This window comes from Cibotium barometz, chromosome 51 (genome assembly GCF_041138505.1).
Source record: "Cibotium barometz isolate CiBa-2024 chromosome 51, ASM4113850v1, whole genome shotgun sequence".
In the NCBI taxonomy this organism is placed as follows: Eukaryota; Viridiplantae; Streptophyta; class Polypodiopsida; order Cyatheales; family Cibotiaceae; genus Cibotium; species Cibotium barometz.
The window spans coordinates 28,284,719-28,311,385 of NC_141096.1; the positions used below are offsets into that span (position 1 = coordinate 28,284,719).

General features: G+C 38.3%; 1 protein-coding gene across 1 annotated transcript; it reads right to left on the reverse strand.

The window, feature by feature from the left end:
• Positions 1-15,158: 15,158 nt before the first annotated feature.
• Positions 15,159-15,521, reverse strand: LOC147609498 (delta(24)-sterol reductase-like). Its single transcript, XM_086787969.1, has one exon. The coding sequence runs from the start codon at positions 15,519-15,521 to the stop codon at positions 15,159-15,161; it is 363 nt and encodes a 120-aa protein (XP_086644095.1).
• Positions 15,522-26,667: the final 11,146 nt, after the last annotated feature.

Here is a 26,667-nt window from a genome sequence, read left to right on the forward strand (position 1 = left end):
GGCCAAGGAAATATTTTGCCTGAGCCTCTGCTGACGCTAACTGGTACTGACATTAATACATCGTCCTCCACAGAACCACATATACTGATGTCTCTCAAGAGGATCATGAAAGTAAAGACTCTCAAAATGACGTGCGAGTCTCACTCTGCTTACTCGTGTCGTAGCAGAGTTGATGAGGTGCTCGAATGCAAAGGTTATCATATCTTGACTATGGGAGAGTTAAGGAATGCCAGATAGATTCGGGGTATCAATCTATAAATTTCCAATTCAATTTATGAGTTTTCAATTTTTGGAGTTCATTCAACATAATATTAACAAGCGAAAACATTATTTCCCAGATTTACTTTAAAATTTTAAGCAGTTTTTGTTGCTGTAATGTAAATTTACAACACGCTCTGATACTAACTGTGAGATCCCACTTCCCCCTCTGCGCATCAAATTTTCGGATGGTAGCGAAAGTAGCTTCCTCTTGCACAGGGTAGGGTTTCTCACTTGGGGCCCCGCCCTTGAATGTCCGGGCACGAGACTTAGCTGGTGGTCATTTCGAAAACCAAAACCGGGAAAATTTTCCATGCCCGAAAACTGGGGACGATTCCACCATTTATTTTCTTAACGAATTTTTCTAACGAGGTCAAGATATTGAACTAACCTTCATCTGATTAAACCAGATAGAAAGGAAACTACTACAGACTTAACTTAAATGAATCAATGCTTTTTTTCTAATTGAATGAGGCACAGCCGTTGATCTATTCATTAGAGTAGTCTTCAGGCTTTTATTTAACTACTCAAGTTTTAAGCGTATTCTTATTAATTAATTTTATTATTAAGACTCTACAGATTCTAGCCTAACCCCATCCGGCCCATGGGTTAGCCACCGCCCAACGACTGAAATTGGTAGAACCACACAAGTACTCACCCACCCATAATTGAATGCCTTTCTTAACTTTTGCTTTAGAATATAGATATGCACACACTCCTCTTTAAACTTTAACTTATAAAACAATCCATTGACAAACAATTATTGGTTACAAATGTCATAACTCAAGTTTCCATTGAATCCTTGTTTCTCACAAAACAGTATCACTGTGGACTCTTCGTTGAGACTAGCAGGTGAGCAACGAGATCCAGTAACAAATTACAATAATTTTCTCGTCATCATACATATATATATCTTCCACATGACATACGCATGGGTGTCCTAAGCACCGCGAGCCCGTGCATCGCCTGGTCAGAACCCTCCAGGAACCTCCTTAGGTGTCTTGGCACTTCACTCAAGGACTGCTTCCTCGGTCCTTGCCCATTGTACTGGAAGCACACCATTTTTCACCATACCCAGGCTAGTCAAGACCTGGGCACATTTTTGCTGCGTAAGCCGTCCTTTGAATACTCCTCGCTAGCCGTTGTAATCGAACTTCCCTTAGAAAAACACATATACCAGATGCTCCCTCCAGCACTCTCGCGTAAGACAATCCTTTAAGAAAACAGGGTTTCTATGCAAGTTTTCAGTTTTGAGTTTCTTTTGAATACAATGAGTATATCTTAAATCCGTATCATCCTAATACTTCTAGATCACAGGTCTGGATTCCCAAGCAGAATTCCTCGAATTCTGTAATCTTAATCCTCAAATCAAAATCAAAGGTCTCAACCTAGTTTCAGATTCGGTGGGTGATCTGAGTGTAGATTACTGAACTGGTCAGATCTTCTTTTCTTGAAACTGACAAAGGAGTTATGTCTGAGTCATAGTCTGATTCAATGTTTGGGTCTGGAAAGGTTGTCCCTGAACTATCTTTCTCGAAGGGTAATATTTTAATTACTACTTTACTGAATTTCGTTCATTGAGTATTTTGCTTAACTGAATTCAAAACTAATCATGAATTCATATGAGGAATAAATTAATCATTTATCTAAAATTCTGACTTCGATAGTTTTTCTAAATTTTCTCATTACCATTCTAGAGAATATGAAATGGTAGAATTTTCTCTCACAGAGTATTTACTTTTTCATTTACCAATATTCATGGGATTTAAACATAGGATTAAAGAGAACTCTTATGTTGATATAAAAATTCTGTATGCATCTATTTATGCATGAAATCCAACTTCTATGGAAATAACACTTTTATATAAAAGAAAATCATTTTATGCATCTATTTATGCAAAAAAAACAATTTTGATGAAAGTAACACTTTTATAATAAAAATTTTCTTTTATGCATCATTTTATGCATAAAAATCAATATTGATGAAAGTAACACTTTTATAATTAAAAAAATTCTTTTATGCATCATTTTATGCATAAAAATCAATATTAGTGGTGAAAGTAACACTTTTGCAACAAAAAAAAATCTTTTATGCATAAAAATCAATATTGGTGAAAGTAACACTTTTGAAATAAAAAAAATTCTTTTATGCATCATTTTATGCATAAAAATCAATATTGATGAAAGTAACACTTTTATAATAAAAAAATTCTTTTATGCATCATTTTATGCATAAAAATCAATATTGATGAAAGTAACACTTTTATATAAAAAAATTATGCATCATTTTAAGCATAAAAATCAAAATTGGTGAAAGTAACACTTTTGCAATAATAAAAAAACTTTTATGCATCATTTTATGCATAAAAATCAATATTGATGAAAGTAACACTTTTAAATAAAAAAATTATGCATCATTTTAAGCATAAAAATCAAAATTGGTGAAAGTAACACTTTTGCAATAATAAAAAACCTTTATGCATCATTTTATGCATAAAAATCAATATTGATGAAAGTAACACTTTTATAATAGTAAAAAATCTTTTATGCATAAAAATCAATATTAATGAAAATCACTCTTTTATAATTAAAAAAATAACCAATATGTATCTTTCTATGCATAGAATTTAATTTTAATAGAAATAACACTTTTATAATAAAAAATATTTCTAGTATGCATTTTTCTATGCATAGAATGAAAATAACACTTTTAGAATACATAAACGATGGGGATTCCTCTTTTTGAATAATAAAAGATAACTTATTTCACAAAATTTAAGAAAATTTTGCCATAACTTCCTTTGTATGGCTGATCATTTTTCAATTTTTCCTATTCTTAAATTACTTAAAAATCATCCCCAAATGGTTTAAAGCATTCTAAACTAATCAAATTCCACTTTTAAAAGGGAAACAATATGAAAAGTTTAATTCAACAATTTGATTACTTATCTAGGATAAAGAAGGGCTGAATTTAAGAAAGAAGAGAGGGGAAAAGCCTTTCCAACAAGGCATAGCATGATTTTATCATTTTAAAGATAACAAAATTTAGCAAACCATTAAAAGAATAAAGAAAAAGTAGGATCTCTAACTTACATGAATTTCAAGAGCTTTCCTTTGGCTTGATGGTTTGAGAGATCTACTCTTGTTTGCAACAATAGTGGCCACCTATTCTTTAGAAGAGGGAATGGTCAAAAACTAATGAATTATTAATAAATTCACAGTTTTTGGCTCTGGGGTGGAGTAGAGTAACAGTGCATAAAACACTATTAAGCTTCAACAAAGGGGAGGCTTCTATTTATAGGAAAAAGTGAGCTTCTAACCAAGCAAACTGATTCTAGAATTTTCCAGATCAGTTCGGATAATTTTTGGGTCAGTTAAGCTTACTTTTTGGAACTAGACTTGAATTAGGAGAGAGGAGAGATGAAATATCTCAATATTTGAGAATTTAAAACTACACCACACATGTGAATTAGGGGCCTCCTTCATGAAGGGGAAACCCCACTCTTGAGGTGTAAAATTTTTTATTTTTTAGTATTTCCCTTGGTCCTTAGTCCGCTCTTCATCTTATGTGAGTATTTACTCATTTTTGGGGGAGATTTTCTTTATTTCTTCTACTTATCTCCTCCATACATTTGGATGAATCTGATTGGCCCCTTATAACCTTAATTTAAAATTTTTAGAAAAACACGACCCCTAGGATAAGGCCTTTTGAATAGATTATAATTGATTTCTAATGCACCTTCTGAAAATCTTTTTGAACTTCTGTTTCGCGGGAATTTATTTTAATAAGATGAAATATTTTTCCATCCAAAAATATCTACAATCTGAATCACCTTTCTCTAGAATATTTTCTCTCTCTAGGCCAAAACAGGTAGAAACAATATCTTTTATATTTCTGAAGAGGGGATTGATTACAGGGGAAGATATGGGACATCATGAGAGGCTGGGGAGGAATCTTACAAAAATAGGAGTTGGCCATTCCACAAAGGCTGCAATCTTCTTGGGATCCATTGAAATACCTTCTTTAGATATAATGTGTCCCAAGTATTCTACCCTGTCTTTAAAGAATTCACATTTGGACCTCTTTACATACCACTTATGCTCTAGCAATATGTGAAACACTTTTCGCAGTGATCTTCATGCTCTTCTTTACTTTTGGAAAACACCAATATATCATCCAAAATTACCAACACGAAGTCATCCAAGTTCTCCTGAAAAATGTGATTTATCACACATTGAAAAGTAGTGGGTGCATTTGTTAATCCAAATGGCATCACAACAAATTCATAATGCCCAAAATGTGTTCTGAACGCAGTCTTTGCTATATCACTTTCTTTGATGCGAATCATGATAACCAAATTGCAGATCAATTTTAGAAAATATGCAACTCCTTGCAAGACGATCAAAAAGCTCTCCCATTCTTGGCAATGTGTACTTATTCTTGATTGTTAACTTATTGAGCCCCCTATAATCAACACACAGCCGCATTGTCCCATCCTTCTTTTTTACAAAGAGAATAGGAGCAATCCACGGTGACACACTAGGCCTAATAAATCCCTACTCAAGCAATTTCTGCAATTACATTTTCAACTCTGCACTTTCTTCCACAGATAAACGATAAGGAGCTCTGCAAACAGGTTCTACACCAGGTATGAGCTCTATTTCATGATCAGCAAATCTATGCGGAGGCAATTCAGTCAAATCATTAGGAAATAAATTCTGAAATTCTTGAAGCTTAGGATGATCATCACCCATTTTTCTCTTCCTTAAGACTTTCTGCTCAGCAATTTCACGGCATATACATGACAACCTTTTCTTGGTGCTTTAACAAATTGTATAGCAGACATCATTCTAAATTCTACTTCACATCTTTGACCTTGTAAGAAATAATCTTTACCGCCATCTCCAATCATGCAAACCCGCTTCTCATGACACATTATTCTCGCCTTTCTAGGCACTAACCAATCCATCCCTAAAATGGCATCATACCTTCATAGAGGCAACACATGAAAATTTGCTTTTGACTTGAGGTCACCTATGACGAAAGGCATATTCTTGACATAATCCTTACGTGTCTGTTGCTTTCCCGATGCAAGCTATACCATAAGCTTCTTTTGACAAAATTTAGTTATTCCTAACTGTTTTTCATGTGGGGAGATAGAAAACTATGGATGCTTCTCGAGTCAATCAATACTTGAAAAACATTATTTGTAATCTTGATATGAACTTTTATAATTGAAGCTCGGTTTTTCGCCTTACTTGCATGAACAATAGCATTGACATGTGCATATTCTTCAATCTCCTCAGCCACAGTTGTAGCAGCCCTTCCTTTTGCTCCACGAGCATTCTCACTACTTGAAAATCCATGTACATTCTCCTGCACATTTTGTCTTGTTTTTTGATCCTTTGTAATTAGTCCCTGACATTCCTCACATGTTGCTGGTTTGTTTTTGCAATCATGAGTTCTATGACCCCTTTGTAATCAACGAAAACATAAGCCTTCACGTCGTGCCTTTTCTACCATCTCTGCAGACAAATATGTGAGGCTGATTACCATTCTTCTTCTCACCAAACTGCATTCTCCTATTCAACATAAAATTCCCCTTCTCATCATAAAACGGATTTGGTCTCTTTCTTTTATTTCCAAAACTTTCTACATTCTTTCCCATCTATTCATACGTCATGGCACACAGCATAGCATCTTGAACTGTAGTTGGTTTGTTACCCTTTACCAAAAATTGGATTTGCCTGTTGAAGCCATTTACAAATCGAGAGGCTCTTTCTGTTGGAATTAGGGTTGCAGGAAAGCACACAAAGCTTGGAGAAGAAGAAGCAAGAATGCACACAACACGAAGTATATTAGATTGTGTCAATGTACAAAAGATAAGTTAGCCTAGAATAATGGACGTATATACAAGCCGGGGAAAAAAACCTCCTAAAGAGGAAAAAAGTACCCCGGCGGTCCTAAGTGTGTTCACACACATCACTGCCTATATATATAGTAACAAATCGCCCCTGGGAGTGATGGTGTGAACGAGAGCTAGCACTCATGTATAGGGGAGTGCCATGCCCGAAGTAGATCAATCCACAAAGGGGAGCAAGCCCAAAGCTTTGCGGAAAGCTTCGAACTTCTCACGAGGAAGCGCCTTTGTGAAAAGATTGGCGAGGTTGTTCTGTGTTGGCACATAGGTCAAGCTGATCTCTCCTGTTGAGAGTCTCTCCCTGACATAGTGATAATGTACCTCAATGTGCTTTGTGTGAGCATGAAAAATTGGGTTTCTCGCAACTGCCAATGCGCTCTGACTGCCAGAGAAGATAGAGGTGGCAGACTCCTGTCCAACACCCAAGTCAGCCACCATAAGCCGTCTGAGCCACACACACTCAACCGTAGCTGTGAAAGCTGCCCTGTACTCAGCTTCACAACTAGAAGTGGCCACAGTAAGTTGCTTCTTGCTCAACCAAGATATGCATGAGCTATCGAGCATGAAACAAAAACCACTTGTGGACACTCTTGTGTCATAGCAACCAGCCCAATTTGAGTCCGAAAAAGCATGCAAATATGGCGGCAACGATCCCCCCTTGGGATAAAACAACCCAAGATTTATGGTGCCACTCAAGTAGCGAAAGATGCATTTAACTGCCTTCCAATGCTGAGACCCTGGGCTATGCATAAACCTGCTCACCTGTGAGACTGCAAACTGAATGTCCGGCCTCGTAATGCATACATAAATGAGGCAACCAACAGCTGTCTGATAGAGTGACATCAAAGTGATCTCCAGCATCAGGAAGACTCAACTTCAAACTTGTCTCCATTGGAGTAGCAATAGGCTTGCAGTCTTCAAGGCCAAATCTCCGCAACAATGTCTCAATATACTTTGTTTGACACAAAGCAATACCTCCATCACACTGCTTAAACTATATCCCCAAATAATGATGCAAATGCCCCAAATCTGACATCTCAAAAGAGGCATTCAAATCAGCCTTAAAATGAGCAATATGACTCTCATTTGGTCCTGTGAGCAGCATGTCATCGGCATAGAGAGCAATGATTACATGTACATCATCCACACATTTAGCATACAAAGTGCTTTCTCTTGGACTATTCTGAAAACCTTGTGCAGTCAAATATGCATGTATCTTTTCATACCAAGCTCGTGGAGCTTGCTTTAAACCATATAAAGCCTTTTTCAACCTGCACACTTTGTTTTCCTGCCCTTTTTGAACAAAACCATGAGGCTGCGATACATACACCTCCTCATGCAAATCTCCATTCAAGAATGCAGTCTTTATGTCCAACTGATGTACATTCCAACCATTATGAGCTGCCAATGCACAAATGCTACGAATGGTAGTCATACGACAAGTGGGAGCAAAGGTCTCATCAAAATCAATGCCCTTTTCTTGAGCATAACCCTTTGCAACAAGTCTAGCTTTATAGCGATCAACACTGCCATCTGGCTTTCGTTTCAACTTAAAAACCCACTTACATCTAATGGCCTTTTTACCAATAGGTAAATCACACAAAGACCATGTACCATTCTTCATTATAGCATCATATTCACTTTGCATTGCAGCCAACCAATTTTTTGATTTTTGTGCCTCATCAAATGAAAGAGGTTCTTCCTCTTCACACATACTAGACACAGCCAAAGCATAACAATCTGATGCATAAGAGGCATGCTGAAAACCTGAACGAGTACGACTAGACGACATAGGTGCATCAATTTTACTATCACGCAAGGTTTGCACTAGCCATTTAGGCATACCTCTAGCTTGCTCATTTTCAGCCCTATCCTCATAGATTACATCCTGTAAATCTGCATCAGAAATAGGCTGATCTATGATGTCGTTTGAAATCTGCATAGGCTGAATATTTGTCTCATTAGGACTGACATTTGAATTCCCACTTGTAAAGAGAGGCAACAGCGTATCAAATATATCCCGTGAGCTCAAACCTATCTCTTTGGTACATGATAACAAAGGCTGCACAGCATCTTCCACAAAAACATCTCGACTAATCAAGATACGCTTTGACCGCGGATGATACAATCTGTAACCCTTGCTCTCAGCACTGTAACCAACAAAAATGCATTTGACAGCCTTATCATCCAATTTTCTGCGTTGTTGCACAGGCACTAAAGCATAGGCCAAACAACCAAAGACACGCAAGTGACAATAGAAGGCTTCCTGCCATGCCAAGCTTTATATGGAGTAATAGACTGCAAGGCCTTAGTGAGACACCTATTGAGTACATATGCAGCACACATGACAGCCTCAAGCCAAAATGCATGTGGCAAAGCTTGACTCTTGACCATACATCGTGCCATCTCCATAAGTGACCTGTTTTTTCTCTCAGCAACACCATTTTGCTGAGGGGTATACGGCACTGTACATTGGTGTTTTATCCCACGACTAGCCAGAAATGCATCAAACTCTTTAGACATGTACTCCTCCCCTCGATCAGAACGGAGGGTGCCCACATTACAATTGGATACATTTTCAACCATAAGCAAAAACTGTTTGAAGCACAAAAACACTTCGGACTTTGCCTTCAGTGGATATACCCATGCATGCCTTGATTAATCATCAATGAAAGTCACGAAGTACAAGTGTTTACCAAATGACAGAGTTTGCATAGGCCCACATACATCACTATGTACAAGTTGCAATTTGCGAGTGGCCCGCACAGAACCATCCTTTGGAAATGTAGAACGCTGCATTTTACCCAAAATACAGCCTTCACAAACATGTTTCAATGGTGCCTCAAGAGGGGGCAATGAAGCAACCATATCAAATTTCTGCAAAACGCAGCAAACTAGTAAAGTTTAGATGACCAAAATGAGCATGCCATAGTTTTGCATCTGAAACTGCCTTTTCATCAAAAACTGCATTTGCTGAATCTTCCACACACTTGTGATAAGAATTGAGCCTATACAGCCACGAAACAAGGTGCCAGATACAATAATCGTATCACCAGAAGTCAATTCATGAACAATACATCTGTCATCCACAAATTTGACTACAAGTCCAAGTCTAGCAAGCGCAGAGACAGACAATAGATTCTTCTTTATCCTGGCACATACAAAACATCTGAACGTGTGAAAGCGATGCCATTTGCAGCAGTAAGCATAATTTTACCAATACCCTTCACTGGGTAAGAAGCATTATTGGCACATGTGATAGTATTCCCATTAGGGACAGCCTCAAGAGAAGTGAACATATCACGATGCGAGGTAATGTGCTTTGTAGCACCACTGTCAAAATACCATACATGAGAGTCAACAGAAAATGCCAAACATGCATCATGTACAAATGGGTCATACTGACAATACACGCTAAACGCCCATTCTGTATCCTGCACAACATTTGCAGAATCTGCATTTGTAGAAGCATCCGCTATTGTGGCTGCATTTGACTCTTTCTTCTTTGCCTCTTTAGCCTTTAGCTTAGGGCAATTCTTAATGACATGATCAGTTGCCTTACAATGGTTGCATGTGATCTTTTTCTTGCCTTTATCAAGAGCCTTCTCAGACTTATTGTTGGTACCTGTGGAAGGGGAAGAAGTTGCAGACCTACTAATAGGAGAAGAAACAGTGGAAGGGACTGCCTTACCACTTCTTCTCTGCGGCACCAATAAATGCTTGATCAACTACACACTGCCTGGCCCTGTTTTGCCTGGACTGCACTTCTTGCAAGAGCTTGTTGACTAAAGTATCATACTTGACCACATCAGGTCTGTCCTCAGTTAAACAAGTCTCCACATGGAAGCAAAAGTCTGATATGACTCTGGTAAAGCATCAAGAACAGTTTGCACAAGAGAATGATCAGGAATAATCTCACCTGCAGAAATCAACTGTTCCTTGAGATCTTTAATCTTAGCAAGAAAAACATTCATGTCATTATCTTCCTACATAATCTTCGATTCTAGCTCTTTCGCAGGTAAGAGGTTTTTGCCTCGTTACGACCTGCATACAAACCAGCTAGAATATCCCAAGCCTGTTTTGCTGTTTTAGCTGAATGAATATGTGGGTTGATGTTACGTTTGACAGAAAGTGCAATCAAGGCATGAGCCTGCACATCTTTACCATCCCAACGAGCTTGTTCGGCAGTGGGTAAAACAGCAGCAACAGTAGAGCTACTAGAACCTGCAACATCCTCAACAGATTCTACATCCACAGAACCTGAACGTACATCCATACCCTGCACAATGTTCCACACTGCTTTTGCAACCAAAACATGCTGCATCATGTATGCCCAAAGTGGGTAGTTGCTGTCTCCGTCTAGTTTTTCTTCAGAGCAGACAACATGCGAAATACATCATTGCTGTTATCAGCCATTGGGGTCACTGACTGAAACTGATGCAAAAGCTACCTGTAATGAAGCAAAGACTGAACAGAGAACAAATCGTGCTATGTATCATGGTCCACAATAGAATACGTATGCCTGTTTTACAAAAAACTGCACCGTCAAAATTTCTACAGAAAATGACAAAAACACCTGTGCAGAACTTGCAATGCAAAAACGGAGCCCGAAACGACCTCAGATGGGATTTTTTAGAACGCCAAGCCCTACGGGCTTATTTGCAGAGTATAGGGACATGCAAGCGCTCGTGAAAGCTCACCTCAATCGAAGAACGTGAGTCAGAGGGTGCCGCAACAACGGCATAGCCCTGGGAGTCGATGCCTGCTCTGATACCAATTGTTGGAATTAGGGTTGCAGGAAAGCAGACAAAGCTTGGAGAAGAAGAAGCAAGAATGCACACAACACGAAGTGTATTAGATTGTGTCAATATACAAAAGATAAGTTAGCCCTAGAATAATGGGCGTATATACAAGTCGGGGAAAAAAACCTCCTAAAGAGGAAAAAAGTGCCCCGGTGGTCTTAAGTGTGTTCACACACATCACTGCCTATATATATAGCAACACTTTCCTTTTCTGTTAATGAGGTTGAATATTTTTGCAAGGCCCAAAATTTATCCTGATATTCTGTAACAGTTAGTGCCCTCTATTCCAAGTTTAAAAATTCATTCATTTTCTCCATATGGTATTCTGGTGGACAGTAATGCTGAATCATATGCCTTTTTATTAGAGGCCACGTGATGTCCTCATTCCATAAGTCCTTGCTACACATAATAGACTTCCACCGTAATTTTGTAGACCTTAAAAAATAAGTACTACTATCTTTGCCTTAGCTTCCTCACTGAAGTTACATGTTCGAAAATAATCTTCAAGCTGCTCAATCCATGCGTCTGCTTCTTCACTCCTCTTCCCCTTTCCATTAAAGGTTGGTAGTGACCTTTTCTTTGTAACTTGTTTGATAGCAAAATCATCTACATGTACCAAATTAAGTCCTTTGCCCATAGCAATTTTCGTGGCCTTCACTGTATCCTGCAACTCTTTAATAGCTCGATGAACTGAAAGATCAAAACCAACCTGTGCAGCAACTCTTGGTTGAGGGCTTATAGGAATTTCACTAGGTTCTTCTTATGCTGCTCTTCAGAATTTCTTACACCTTGTCTCTCGTTGATCCTATCTATCATCAAAATTTATACGATCTTCCATTTTCCCATTTTCCCGATCATCTCTGTCTTCTTCATTCAAATTCATGGAAGCTCGAGCGCGCATTACTCTCATTCTTTCCTCCAATTCTTTATTCCTATCTCAATAAGTCTGATAACTTCCTCTCGAGTTACACCCACACGCAATAGTCCTTGTAAAAGCTCCTCTTCTTGCCCTAGATTGACTACTGAATTTGTTTGATGTCAGCCATCTTGTGACTATACAACAAAATTGCAAAATAATTCTCGAGAAAGAAATTCTTGGCTGTATCACAAAAATCAAAAATAATTTTAGTCGTCCAAGACCTGCAATATCCCGCAGTCAAGTGCAGATTGCCCAACTTATGCTCTGATACCAATTGAAACGTACCCAAATTCTATTCTATATTCTAACAGAAAATGTTCCAAATCTTACAGAAAAAAAGTCACTCATACTTTAGAAAAACGAAGAGTTTTTTCAACAAATCATATTCGTTTTGAAAAATCCAAAGTAACAATAATATTCCTCAATGCAAAAATCTAAGAAAAAAATCATAGAGAGAATCACCAACAAAAGATCTAGCCAATAGGGCATGTCTCCGACGCCCGTCCACCCAACCACCACTCTGGACGTCGCGGCTATCCCGGGTATGCCTCTAGTAAATCTCGTCCACTCTGGGTTCTACAAAATGGCTCCCAGAGGGCATAAATCACAATCTCTGTCCGGCGTTCCTTGTCTAAGGACGGCTGGCCGGAATCTCAAAATCTCTCTCCCTCTATCCTGTACAGAAAATCTCTCAAAATCTCTCTCCCTCTATCGTGCACAGAAAATCCTCAAGTCTTAAGAAGAAGCCTCCAAAAAAAAATAGCCCACGAGAATTAGTAGATTATCATGCACAAAATCATCAAAGAGAGAAAAACTTTTCTAAAAACATGCGTTCGAACAATTAAAAACAGCCCACTAGAAAGTGGTGTCGAGTTCGTTTCGCAAATACCGACCACCCCATGCGGAATCTCCCAATTATCAAAACCCAGACTTTATTCGTCGTGTTATGAACTAACTTTCTTTAATTCTCCTCTCTAACAAATAAAGTTATCTACTCCCTCATGCGAGGCGTACTTGAAATTAAGGGACAAATTGATGTCCGTGTCCGTTTCGGGGGCTCGAAGCGGTTATATTTATTATGTAAACCGCAATATGAGTTTCCTTTAGACTAAACCACTCACTAGGACCCTTTTATACAATATCTAACATGGTTAAGTATAGAATAGAAATCACATACAAATGACACCCCAAAACATGCATAAAAAGTCCCAAAATTGACCCAAAATTGACATATGTGTCATCTTCATCTCTTGTTTCTCTGATCCTAATATATATGTCAAGTGTGAAGATATTCTATTTGTTATTCTTGCTTTATATGTCGATGATACCATACTTGTTTCCAATAATCTTAGCTTTATGCAACTCATAAAGAATATTTTGTCATCGCCTTTTGAGATGATGGATCTTGGTGAGATTCACTCTTGTCTTGGTATTCAAGTTCAGCGCTATTGCCAGAAAGGTATCTTGTTTCTTTGTTAATCAAAATTCATTGACGATATTATTGAAAATTTTTGTCTATTCAATGCTATGCAAATACTCCATGTCTTGTAAGCTCCACCAAGTATACAACTACGACTCTCATGAGACGAAGCATTAGCCCCACATCAACCTTATGCTAATCTCATTGGCTGTTTACAATTTGTTGGCTTAAACACTAGACCAGATATTCTCTTTGCGGGCTAATTTCTTGGGGCAATATCTTGCTTCTCCTTTTGTTGGGCATTGAACTGTCGTCCTTAAAAATTCAAGGCACTAAAGACTTTGGACTCATCTATTGCTGCCAACAGGAATCCTCTCCCTCACATTCTTTATGTCTTCTTGGTTATTCAGATGCTGACTGGGCAAGTTCTCCCTCATCTATGTGATCTACAAGTGGAAATTATTTCTTTGTTAATGGTTGCTTAATTTCTTGGGCTAGGGAGAAACAACATTGTGTTGTTGCAATCTTTACAACCGAATCTCAGTATGTAGCTGCATCTTTAGCAGCTCGTGAATTGGTATGGCTTCGTCATTACTGATCTTGGACATCCATTATCGTCAAGTACTCCACTTAGATGTGACAATCAAAGTGCCATTAGTCTTGCCAAGGATCATGTTCTACATAGCAAATCTAAGCACATTGCTATTCATTATCATTATGTTCGACATAAAGTGAAGAAAGGATCAATAATGATTGAGCATTGCCCTACAGATGAGATGATTACAGATATATTCACCAAAGGACCGAGTGAAGCTTGATTCATATCATTTCGTGGGGAACTTGGAGTTGTTATAGTTTCATGCTTTAGAGATTAATACTTTTCACACTCACACCCTGAATAATTAAACTTATACAAAATGTATTTTTGTATCCTTGTAGATACTCCTTCACATTACGCACATCGATCTTTTGTATATGATATTTATGTATAGGGGCTCTGGTTTTTCCCTTGTACTTCCCAGAGGTTTTTTCACTCGCAGCTAGAGACCTTTGTTTGAGTGGGGGTATTGGAGCTATATATATCACACCCTAACTTGACCTAGATCTCACCTATATATATAAACTCATAATCAATATGAACTAGTCTTTTGGGAGCGTATATGGTGTAACACTCTTCTTCTCTCTCTCTCTCTGAGTCACTCTATCCCTATCTCTTCGTGTATTTCCAACACAAAGAGCACATCATCATCATTCTCCACTATGTGAGGGATAGCATCAAGTGTGACGTGCATGATGCATAATCCATACATATTAACAAGGGCATTTCCAACTATTATATCTTCCTCAAAACCGAAGTGCAAAATGACTCCATGAATCTTTTCCCCTCATCTAAAGCTGCCATGTTGGCACATGAATCAAGAACACTCAAGAAAGACAAAATGTTTGGCATAAAACTTTCAAGCTACATTCTTTTTAAAGAATCTAGAGCTTTGCTATCTTTCTTGAAGTGAGGGTCAATAGAAAATCAATGGACTAAAAATGCCATGAGACCACTTATACCAGCAATGAAGTAGAAAGAGGCATGCCGTCCAATTAGACCAAACACCGTGGTGCCACCCAGAAGAACCAAGAAGACATTTCCAAAAATTCCTCCAAGGTTTCCAATGAACTAACATGGGCCTGCCTTACCTTTGGACATAGTACCAACGACAATTGGTATTGATAGGGCATATTCTTATGAGTTGTAGGTTAATTCCTTTTGTTTCTGTGAAAACCCTCTTGCTTAACAGCCAGATCATGTACATACAATACCGTGAAACAAGGAGGCCTAAGGTGCCCTAAGACCTAGGGAATGGTATAGAAGAGATCAAAATACTCCTTGTTTTAGTAGTTGAATTGACGAGCTTCCCATGAACTTCATGCGAACAGGAGACTTGGTAGGAAACAAAGGTGTCGGGAAAGAGGCCGTAGATATGGGAACTTTCCACAATGCCATAGTTGTTGTGATAAGACCGCCCCACTATGAGGTTGTGCAGCGCCATCACCACAACCAGGGACAAGTTATAGGTGATTTGTCCCATGTTTACCACACGAGCCACAATGCGCTCGGTGTCGATCTCTAGAACGTTGCGGAAGGCAAAGCAGTGGACCTCGTAGTGATGATGACGAGCCCGCTTGCACTCCACATTGTGCATGCCCATGACTATGTAGGACTTACGGGCTACAATTTTAAGTTGCACCAGGTGCTCAGAGGGGTCCATTGAAAGAGAGAGAGATGTTTGGTCCTTCACCATCTACTTCAAAAGGTGGGGGTGATGGGATGGAGAGGAAAGGTACATTTCACTGAACCAACCTATGAGCTACCTCTAGTCTTAACTATAACTAATGTTGATGGGTGTGAACACCCCCTAGCATTTTGGCATTAGCTTGGGTGTGAACACCCCCTAGCATTACTAACATCAGCTTAGACTAATCATTTGTGGGATTTGGTTATTACAAGATGTCATATCAAAGAAGTGTTTCAAAGAAGGCTAGTGAGGAGTTAGGATCTTGTGGAGATTATGGGAGCCCAATAGTCACATGGGTATTCTAGGAGTTACATGGGTATCCCAAGAGTCACATGCGTATCCCCCAAGAGTCATACGGTTGGATGGCTATATAAATCCCCAATGTATGCAAATTGGACATGACATGACTATTGTATGGACATGATTCTTACACATGATTCTTGTACACACAATATGTGATACATGGATATGGAATACACTACATGATGTTGTGTTATTATGCTTGTATATTTATCTTGTGTCTTTTATCTTGTTCAAGATTGATCCATGCCTCCTACTCCATGCTCATGTGTACATTCCATTCCATGGCTATGTATGTAGCAGCATGTGTTCCCCCATGTTAGCAAGGTGATACTAACACTCGGCCATCATGGTGGGATGAGAAGCTTCAATCTTCTCCTTGCCTACAAGCTCTTGAGTAGAAGTTAAATGCCTAATCTATATGCATTTCTTTGCAAGAAGAGAGATTAGTAGCATGCATGATTATTTTTTGATTTTAGATTAATGTGATGTTTGCTGCTTTTCTCAAACCCCATGAGAAAGGAGATTAGCATAATTATTGGTGATTTTTGAGATTATATTATAAATCATTGGGACTTTTATTCTTAGTTATCTAAAAGCGTTCACAAAGGTTGTTGATGAAATGTTGATGTTTGACTTGTAGCTTAGTGGGCATTGGCGAGGACACTGGTGAGGCTGCAGTCTGTAGATGAGATTGAGAGCCAGGCAGGTGAGGACCATGCTGGCTGCTGTAAGAGCACCGAGCAAGTAGCCCACAAGGCATAGCAGGTGTGTAGGCGTGGGAGGCCTTCATCGGCCACTATAAGAAACTGGAGGAGATTGCCGCCAAGAACCTTCTTGGCTGTGTTTCTCTCTAATACTCCTCTCTACCTCAGGTTGTGGGGAAGGATGGGATTTTAGCATTTAGTGATTCTTCCCCTTCAAAAACTCTTTCTTGCCCTTGTAATAGAAATTTTCCCCTTTGGAAACTCTATCTTGCCCTTGTAATAGCATTGTTTTCATGTAAGCAAGGAAATCTGGATTGAAGTTGATCTTGTTAATATATTCCTTGGTATAAAATTGCTCTTTCCTTCTTTCTGAGATGGGTTTCACTAGCCCATAAGGGGTATCTATCGAAAATACGCTTGCTCTTAAATTAACCCAATATAACTTAAATTAATATAAATTAGTCTAATTAATCAAAATTAATCAAAAATATGATGAAATGATAAACAAATGATCTTTCCATACTTAGAGTGATCCAATTTATTTTTCCATAGATGCACCATTATAAGTATAATAGCCCCCATATGTTTGAGATGATTCACATCAAAAATGTAATTTTACTAATTAGATTATTGATATTTGCAGGCCTTCTGATAGTCTGGAAGAATTTTGAAAAAGAGATCATTAAAAATCCAACCATTGGATTTGCAATTTTTACTAACCACCACATTCTACTAATGTCTCAGTATGTACCCACTCTTTTCATCTACAAGATTGAGGATTTTAAGTGGTAGCTATTGTGGGTACAAAAAGTGGCGTATATTATAACACTTTAAAGACCTTGAAATATTTAAAGAAAATAGACAGATATCTTAAAATTTTCTCAAAAAATCAAGTTAAGCTCCATATTATGTGAAGATCTAAGGTACAAAGTGGGAATCTCATATGAGTTTATATGTAAAAGATATTAGCATTTTATGGAATCAGTTCAAATTTGGGACAGGGTGTATACATTGCTTTGTACCTAAGAAAATGAGGACTTTTTACTATCTAATGCTTAATCAAATTATGCAACTATATTACCAACTTTGAATATGATGTTCCAACAAAAGAACTTTAAACGAAATTCCTTCATTTACTAGGAGAGATTAGCTACTAAAGGTAAACAAATGCCTGTTTTTTTACTGTTTATAGGGTGCTTGAGTGGACAAAACTGGGCACCCTGATCTTGCAACCACCCTTTTTCACGTCTGACTTTTTTACTTATCCCTTAAATTGAAGGTTACTCTTCTCATTGGTTCTTTTTACTTGGTTAGCTAGATCATACATCATCCATAAATATTTTATCCAAAAATAAAAACACTACATGAAAATCAAAAGATAAGTACGTGTGAAAAACCTAGATATTCGTGGTCATGAATAAAGTTTGGTTTTTGACGTTGAATATGTTTCAAATTTCAGATGCCAAATTACTACTAATTAATTTCTACATCCCATTTACAATGCTTGGTTACCTCATAAGTCAAAATACGTGAATTTCTTAAGGTATTCATGATTGTGAAAAACACTACTTTCTCAGATCAAAATTAGTGAGTTTGGTTGATCTCTCAATATCCTCAATTGATCAAAATATTCTCGTGTGGATTTCTTAAGAACTTAATAGTTTGAATTTTATTGAGTCTTTCACGTGTTAAAAATACAAATTTTATTAACCATGAAAAACTTCGGTTTATCATGTTGAATCTTATATGGATAAGAGCATAAGATTCTTAGAATAAAATTTTCTATTTTTAGGTAAGTAATCTCGTAACTAACGACATGTTTTTGGGTCTTTCTGTTGGCATGCAAATCTCTAGTTTTTCATGGCCATCGTGGAATACTTGAAGGCGTGGAAAACCAAAATTTGATTGCGATTTTTTGAACTTGATGGCCCAAATATTATTTTTTCATGCTCAAAAAAATTACTTTGAGAATTCCCATTTTGAAGAGAGAGAGAGAGAGAGAGAGAGAGAGAGAGAGATTCCTAGTTAACCAGATATGCCACAAACCTATCAGCCTAAAAAAATGAAACAAAAGTGAATGTTCTGGGTTATCCGGCCATTCGGAATCTTGCCAAAAATCGAGTGTTTAACCTTTACTATCTTATATGTCAACGAAATCCATACGTTGACAGATAGGACTTCATATTTGATGCAAAAGTTAGTATTACAATTCACATAGGTCGTATAAAAGGGCTACTATTGTGGCAAATCTTTAAAACTTCCTTGCGGTCAGTTTATTTGGTGGAGAATGACATGGCTATATATTGGATGAGGGTACTCCGAGCTACACCTCTGGTTTGGAGTATTTAGTGAAGGAAAGGTAGTACATCACATGGTAGCCATGTGGCCATTTGTAAAGTAATTTTTTGTAATATATCGTCTATTAGGAAAAGAGACAAAGACAGAGAGAAAGACCATGGTAGTGTGTAGTAGTGTTGTGTAGTAGTGTTCTTCATCTAAGTATACCAAAAAATTGACAATTTTTGAGAAAATTAATATAGATGATTTACTAGAAGAGAACCAACAGTGGTGAGGGGTGTCCACCAATGAGGAGGCTTTCACTGCTTGGGGAAAAAAGGCAAAAAAGAACTAAAAATAAAGAATGAAACTAAGTTTTTAGATCTACAAAATCTATCAACACATAACGGCCTATACGACCCGACATATAAATTAAGACCATAAAAGTCTTATGTCAAACATGTGGTCAAAAGAGTAGAACAAATAAACAAATATCACATCTAACTTCAAAAGAAAAAGATGTTCTAAAAAAGTAAATGTTACTTGTGGAGTAGGTGATGGGTTGCAAATTTGCAAATTTTTTTTGGATAAGATCACATTGGGTCTCATAACACTACAATTTTTGATAAGAGCACATTGGTTCTAATAACACTACAATTTTCGCTCAATCTTTTAAAACGATGATATCCTCTTGTGTGTAGGCAATGCTTGGCCATAGAAACAGGTTTTGTGTAGGCAATGCTTGGCCATAGAAAGAGATCTCAAAGAAGAGATTTATATGGAACAACCACAAGGATTTTCAATTCCTAGCAAATAACATCTTGTGTGTCATCTTCATCGCACTGTTTATGGTTTAAAGCAGGCATCACGTTCTTGGTGTATCAAAATTGATCTCTTCCTCACATCAAAAGGGTTTATCTCTTGTTTCTCTGATCCTAATATATATATCAAGCGTGAAGGTATTCTATTTGTTATTATTGCTTTATACATCGATGATACCATACTTGTTTCCAATAATCTTGGCTTTATGCAACTCATAAAGAAGATGTTATCATCACCTTTTGAGATGGTGGATCTTGGTGAGATTCACTCTTGTCTTGGTATTCAACTTCAGCGCTATCGCCACAAAGGTATCTTGTTTCGTTGTTGTCATGTAAGCTCCACCAAGTATACAGCTATGACTCATGACAAAGAATTAGCCCCACGTCAACCTTATGCTAATCTCATTGGCTGTTTACAATTTGTTAGCCTAAACACTAGACCAAATATTCTCTTTGCGGTAGCTAATTTCTTGGGGCAACATCTTGCATCTCCTTCTGCTGGGCATACGTGTTCTTAAATATTTGAAAGGCACTAAAGACTTTGGACTCATCTATACTTTGCCAACAAGAATCCTCTCCCTTAGATTCTTTATGTCTTCTTGGTTATTCAGATGCTAACTGGGAAAGTTCTCAGTCATCTCTGTGATCCACAAGTGGAAATTGTTTCTTTGTTAATGGTTGCTTAATTTCTTGGGTGGCTAGCAAGAAACAGTGTTGTGTTGCAGTCTCTACAACCGAATCTGAGTATGTAGCTGCATATTTAGTAGCTCGTGAAATGGTATTGCTTCATCAATTACTTGCTGATCTTGGACATCCATTATCGTGTCAAGTACCCCACTTACATGTGACAACAATCAAGGTGCCATTAGTCTTGCCAAGGATTATGTTCTACATAGCAAATCTAAGCATATTGTTATTCATTATCATTATGTTCGACATGAAGTGAAGAAAGGATCAATAATGATTAAGCATTGCCCCACAGATCAGATGATTACAAATATATTCACCAAAGGACTGAGTGAAGCTCGATTCACATCATTACGTTGAGAACTTGGAGTTGTTGCAACTTCATGCTTTGGAGATTAATACTTTTCACACTCACACCCTGAATAATTAAACTTGTACAAAAAGTATTTTTGTATCCTCGTAGATACTCTTTCACATTACGCACATTGATCTTTTGTATATGATATATATGTATAGGGGCTCGGGTTTTTCCCTTGTACTCCCCAATGGTTTTTTCACACACAGCTAGAGACCTTTGTTTGAGTGGGGGTGTTGGAGCTATATATATCATACCCTAACTTGACGTACATCTCACCTATATATACAAACTCATAATCAATATGAACTAGTCTTTTGGGAGCGTATATGGCGTAACACTCTTCCTTCTTCTCTCTCTCTCTGAGTCACTCTGTCCCTATCTCTTTGTGTTCGTGTATTTCCAACACAAAGAACACATCATCATCATTCTCCACTATGTGAGGGATAGTATCAAGTGTGACTTGCATGATCCATACATATTAACAAGGGCATTTCCAAATATTATATCTTCCTCAAAACCGACGTGCAAAATCACTACATGAATCTTTTCCCCTCGTAAGCTGTCATGCTGGCACATGAATCAAGAACACTCAAGAAAGACAAAATGTTTGGCATAAAACTTTCAAGCTACATTCTTTTTAAAGAATCTAGAGCTTTGCTATCTTTCTTGAAGTGAGGGTCAATAGAAAATCAATGGACTAAAAATGCCATGAGACCACTTATACCAGCAATGAAGTAGAAAGAGGCATGCCGTCCAGTTAGACCAAACACCGTGGTGCCACCCACAAGAACCAAGAAGACATTTCCAAAAATTCCTCCAAGGTTTCCAATGAACTGAAATGGGCGTGCCTTACCTTTGGACATAGTACCAAGGACAACTGGTATTGATAGGGCGTCTTTTAATGAGTTGTAGGTTAATTCCTTTTGTTTTTGTGAACAACCTCTTGCAATGGTATGTGGAACATGCTCAACAGCCAGAGTCATGTACATACAATACCGTGCGACAAGGAGGCCTAAGGTGCCCTGAGACCAGGGAATGGTATAGAAGAGATCAAAATACACTTTGTTAGTAGTTGAATTGACAAGCTTCCAGTCGAACAGGACACTTGGTAGGAAACAAAGGTGTCGGGAAAGAGGCCGTAGATATGGGAACTTTCCACAATGCCGTAGTTATTGTGATGAGACCGCCCCACTATGAGGTTGTGCAGCGCCGCCACCACAACCACGGACAAGCTATAGGTGATCTGTCCCGTGTTCACCACACGAGCCACAATGCGCTTGGTGTGGATCTCTAGAACGTTGCAGAAGGCAAAGCGGCAACACAACAAAACAACATGGTTCTTTAACATTGGTAGAACTTGTTTTGAAAAAGGGCACCTTAATTTGATGAATTTTGAGTTTACTATATATCTCTTATCCATGTGACCAAGAGTGTAAAAACTTGGATTGAAACTAGCTAGTATATTTTTTACTTAGATCAATGTGAAGCTTCCCCTTCTGAAGCCTCATTAAGGCATTCCTCTTTGTGAATCCTTTTTTAAGTCTAGCTAGTATTTGGTCAAACTATTATAGTGACAAATACAATAGAATGAAGGAGAGAGAGGAAATGAAAGATAGAGATAGAAAGAAATAAAGCAACAAAGGTATATTAATGCCCATGGAAGGCGATAATGGCCTATACAACCTGACATATAAATTAAGACCATAAAAGTCTTATGTCAAACATGTGGTCAAAAGAGTAGAACAAATAAACAAATATCACATCTAACTTCAAAAGAAAAAGATGTTCTAAAAGAGTAAATGTTACTTGTGGAGTAGGTGATGGGTTGCAATTTAATTTTTTTTGGATAAGATCACATTGGGTCTCATAACACTACAATTTTCCATAAGAGCACATTGGTTCTAATAACACTACAATTTTGGCTCAATCTTTTAAAACGATGATATCCTCTTTTGTGTAGGCGAGGCTTGGCCATAGAAAGAGGTTTTCCACCCAACTCAAAACGAGATGTGAGATATTAAACAAAAGCAATAATCCATCACTTTACTTTTCTTGTGATTTCAAGACCATCAATTTTGATCTTGTGATTTCCAGAGTGAAATATGTAGTATTTACAACGAGCACCGGTAATTACTCATCACTCGGGTATTGTTTTCTAAAATTGATCATATGGCTAGGAAGCTCTTTCTATGCTCTTTCCACTCATGTAACTAATTTCTTAATCCCTTACTTCATTGATGATTAGAATTTCTCCCAAAGTTGCTAATTTTTAGGCAAATTTTGGCAGTTTTATAGTCTCGTAGTAAAATGCTCATAACTTTTCGCTCGGTTGTCCGTTTTTGAAAGTTTTTATATGGGCGCGAAGCTCTCTTCAAGCTCTACGCATCTATCTAATCATCTCTTACACAGCCTATATGGATTTAAAACTGCAATTCTCTGTGTATCTCTGTTTTTATAGAATTTTGGCAGTTTTATAGTCTTGCAGTAAAATGCTCATACCTTTTCGCTCGATTGCCCGTTTTTGAAAGTTTTTATATAGGCGCAAAGCTCTCTTCAAGCTCTACACATCTATATAATCCTCTCTTGCATAGCCTTTATGGATTTAAAACTGTAATTCTCTGTGTATCTCTATTTTTATAGTTTTTTGGCCATTCTTTCTTCTTAATCATGATTAATTCCTCCTAATCCCTTATCAAAAGGCAAACCCCATGTGTCTTATCCTCTTGTAAGTGATTGCCATATTTATTTTCTTTAATATGTTCCATCCAAATCGCCCAATTCGAACGGATGAACCTTACCAATATTCCCCGTATGTTTCCGTTCACATAATCCTGAGTCGGAAGATTTTTTTCCAACAAAGAATCGCCCTTTTGTTTGGAGCTACAAGACTGGCAAAAATTCTTGCTTCTCCGGAGCCTTTCATCTTTCCTTCCATGAATTATGATCTCACCTTCGATGTGTATATCTTTATCCTAATCTAGGGAGAGAAAGGGAGGTGAGGAGGCTGTGAGGTTTCATACAAGTGTGTTTTGATTCTGAGAAGTGACCGAAGTCCAAACCCCAACTTCGTGTCACATCTTTTGGTGGAGACGGCGGGCAGGTTTTACTTAGAATTATTCTATTTTAACCTCAAGGTCCCGCATGATTAAAGGAAAGTTGTTTTGAAACAAGTAAATTTCCCTTGTCACTACTCATCTTTTGGTGCAAGATGTTCAATATTCCGGTGTTCCGTGGATCGAAAAGAGAAAACCCGGGGAGTTATCTCCGAGAGTTTAACCGAGCATGCCGCTTGATGGGTTGGTCTATGAAGGAGAGGGCAGAAATACTTCCAGATTTCTTGGAGGGTATGGCCTTAATAACTTGGCATGAGGCTTTGCCAGAGGAGTCCAAGAATTATTGGGAAAGGTTGACCAAAGCAATGAAGGAGAGATTTGGGACAATGGAGTCGCCAAATGCTTTACTATTGCAATTGGATCAAATTTTCCAAAAGGATGGAGAGTCAGTTTCTGCCTTTTCAGTTAGGTATGAAGCCTTATTCATCAAATATCAACAAGCTGCTTTACATGTTGTTGCTTCTTCTTCTTCACCTTCTATGGAAGATTCAAAGAGTTCTTTAGCAATGGAGCACCTTAAGATGAGCAAGTTTATCAGGGCTTTGGATCCCCGCTTGCATGGAAAAGTTCTTAGCAAAGATCCCACTAGTTTTAAAGAGGCCCTTCGTATTGCATTGAAGAAGGAGGCCACTCTTCATATTGAGTCCACATTCCAATCTTCTCCAAGTGTGCCAACCCCACCACGAGTAGAGATAGCCTCAACATCTCAGGTACAAGCTCCATCCTTGGATCATAACATTGCACAACTTATGGCAGAATTTGCTGATTTGAAGTTACACTTAGTCAATGCAAGGCCACCTAGGGTTCCACGAGCTGAGGATAAACCTAGGGATAGAAGTAGTGTCACATGCTATGAATGTCAAGAGAAGGGGCACTATCGTACTGAGTGTCCAAAGTTGAGAAAAAATGAGGATAAAAGTTTAGCACTTTTAGAGGAAATATGCTCAGAAGAAGAAGAGGAAACATTGATGCCATTAATGGCAAAAAGGGGTCGTAAAACTAGAAGCCAGGAAGAAGAAGAACAAGAAGATAAATCTGAAGAAGAGGAGAAAAATAAGAAGAAGAAGAAGTCATCTAGGAGAAAAATTGGACAATCTGATTTTCCTCTTGGACAAGGATCTCTTAGTTATGACCTCTTGACAGATCTTAGGGAGAAAACGGCACAAATCACATTTGGGCAGCTTTTGGCACTCTCTCCTAAGCTCAGAAAGGAATGGGGTAAGCTGGCTAGCACAAGGGAATCTAAGAAAAAGAAGAAGAGGGATAATGGGACTCATATGGTTCAGAAGGTGGATATTGATGTAGGAGATGATGTGCCTGTGATTGATGTCATCATTGAGGGGCAGACAATTTCTAATGCATACATTGATGGAGGTGCATCAATCAATGTCATGAGTGAAAAAACAATGAAAGATGCTGATTTAAAGTTGTCTTCTACCAACTCTCCCTATCGCATCAAACTTGCTGATAATACTAGGGTGAAAACCTTAGGAATTGTCAAGAATTTGGGAGTGGATGTATGTGGTATTTCTGTGCCTACAACTTTTCAGGTCATTCCTACAAAGCCTGATGCTAGGGCTTACCCATTGATATTGGGTAGGCCATGGCTTCGCCAAGTGAAGGCAATTCAGAAGTGGGAGACAGGTGATCTTATTCTACAAGGTGAGAATAAGAAGGTCCACTACAACATCAAGAGTCGTCGCAAGAAAGTGGTAAGAGGTGAACCTTCAACTTCCGAAAGTTCAGAGTCAGAGTCATCCGATGAAGAAGAGACAAGTGGTAGCTCCGAGGATTCCACCACAGAAGGAGAGGTGGAGGGAGTTGCATTTGGTCTTTCCCTGGGAAGGGATCGAGGGGATGCTGAAGACAATGGAGCCTTGGAAGGGGAAGCTTCTTCAACCATGTGCAAGAAAGGAGATGTGGACCTCACTAGTCTTCACCAACAAAATGAACTTCTTCTTGACGAGTCCATAGCAGGTACTGAAAGGGAGGATTACTTAAAAATGTTGGATGGATTTCCTAACCTTTTTGCAAACAGCTACTCACAAGTACACCAAGTTACCCTAGTAGAGCACAAGATTGATCTCAAGCCCCAAAGTAAGCCAGTGGTACAGCGGCTAAGGCGTTTGGGAGTAGTGCAAGCAGAGGTGCTTAAGAAGGAGGTAACTAATTTGCTTGAAGCTGGATTTATTTTTCCAGTAGAGAATTCAAAGTGGATTTCCCCAGTTGTAGTCACTCCCAAAAAGGGTGAAAAATGGCGTGTGTGTGTGGACTTTCGTCCTCTGAATGCATGCACAAAGAGGGATTATTATCCTCTACCCTTTTAGGATGAGATTTTGGATCAAGTTACAGGTCATGAGTTGTATTCAGTGTGTGATGGATACTCTGGATACTTTCAAATCCGGATTTGTGAAGAAGATCAAAGGAAAACCTCATTTATCACCCCTTGGGGAGTGTATGCCTATAGGGTGATGCCATTTGGCTTGACCAATGCACCAGCAACTTTTCAACGCTTCATGAGTCAGGTATTTGCACCTTACTTGGGAAAGTTTATAAGGGTCTTTCTGGATGATTTTTGCATTTACTCAAGCCGCATGGATCACTTGGAAAAGTTGAGGTTGGCCTTGCAAAGTATTGATGATGCAAAAGGGTGTCTTAATCCTGGAAAATGCCGCTTGGCACGAAGGAAGGTGGTTCTCTTGGGACATGCTATCTCAGAAGAAGGCATAGAGATGGATCCTGAGAAGGTGCAGGCAATTGTGGCCCTCCCACCACCTACCAATGTACGGGAGGTAA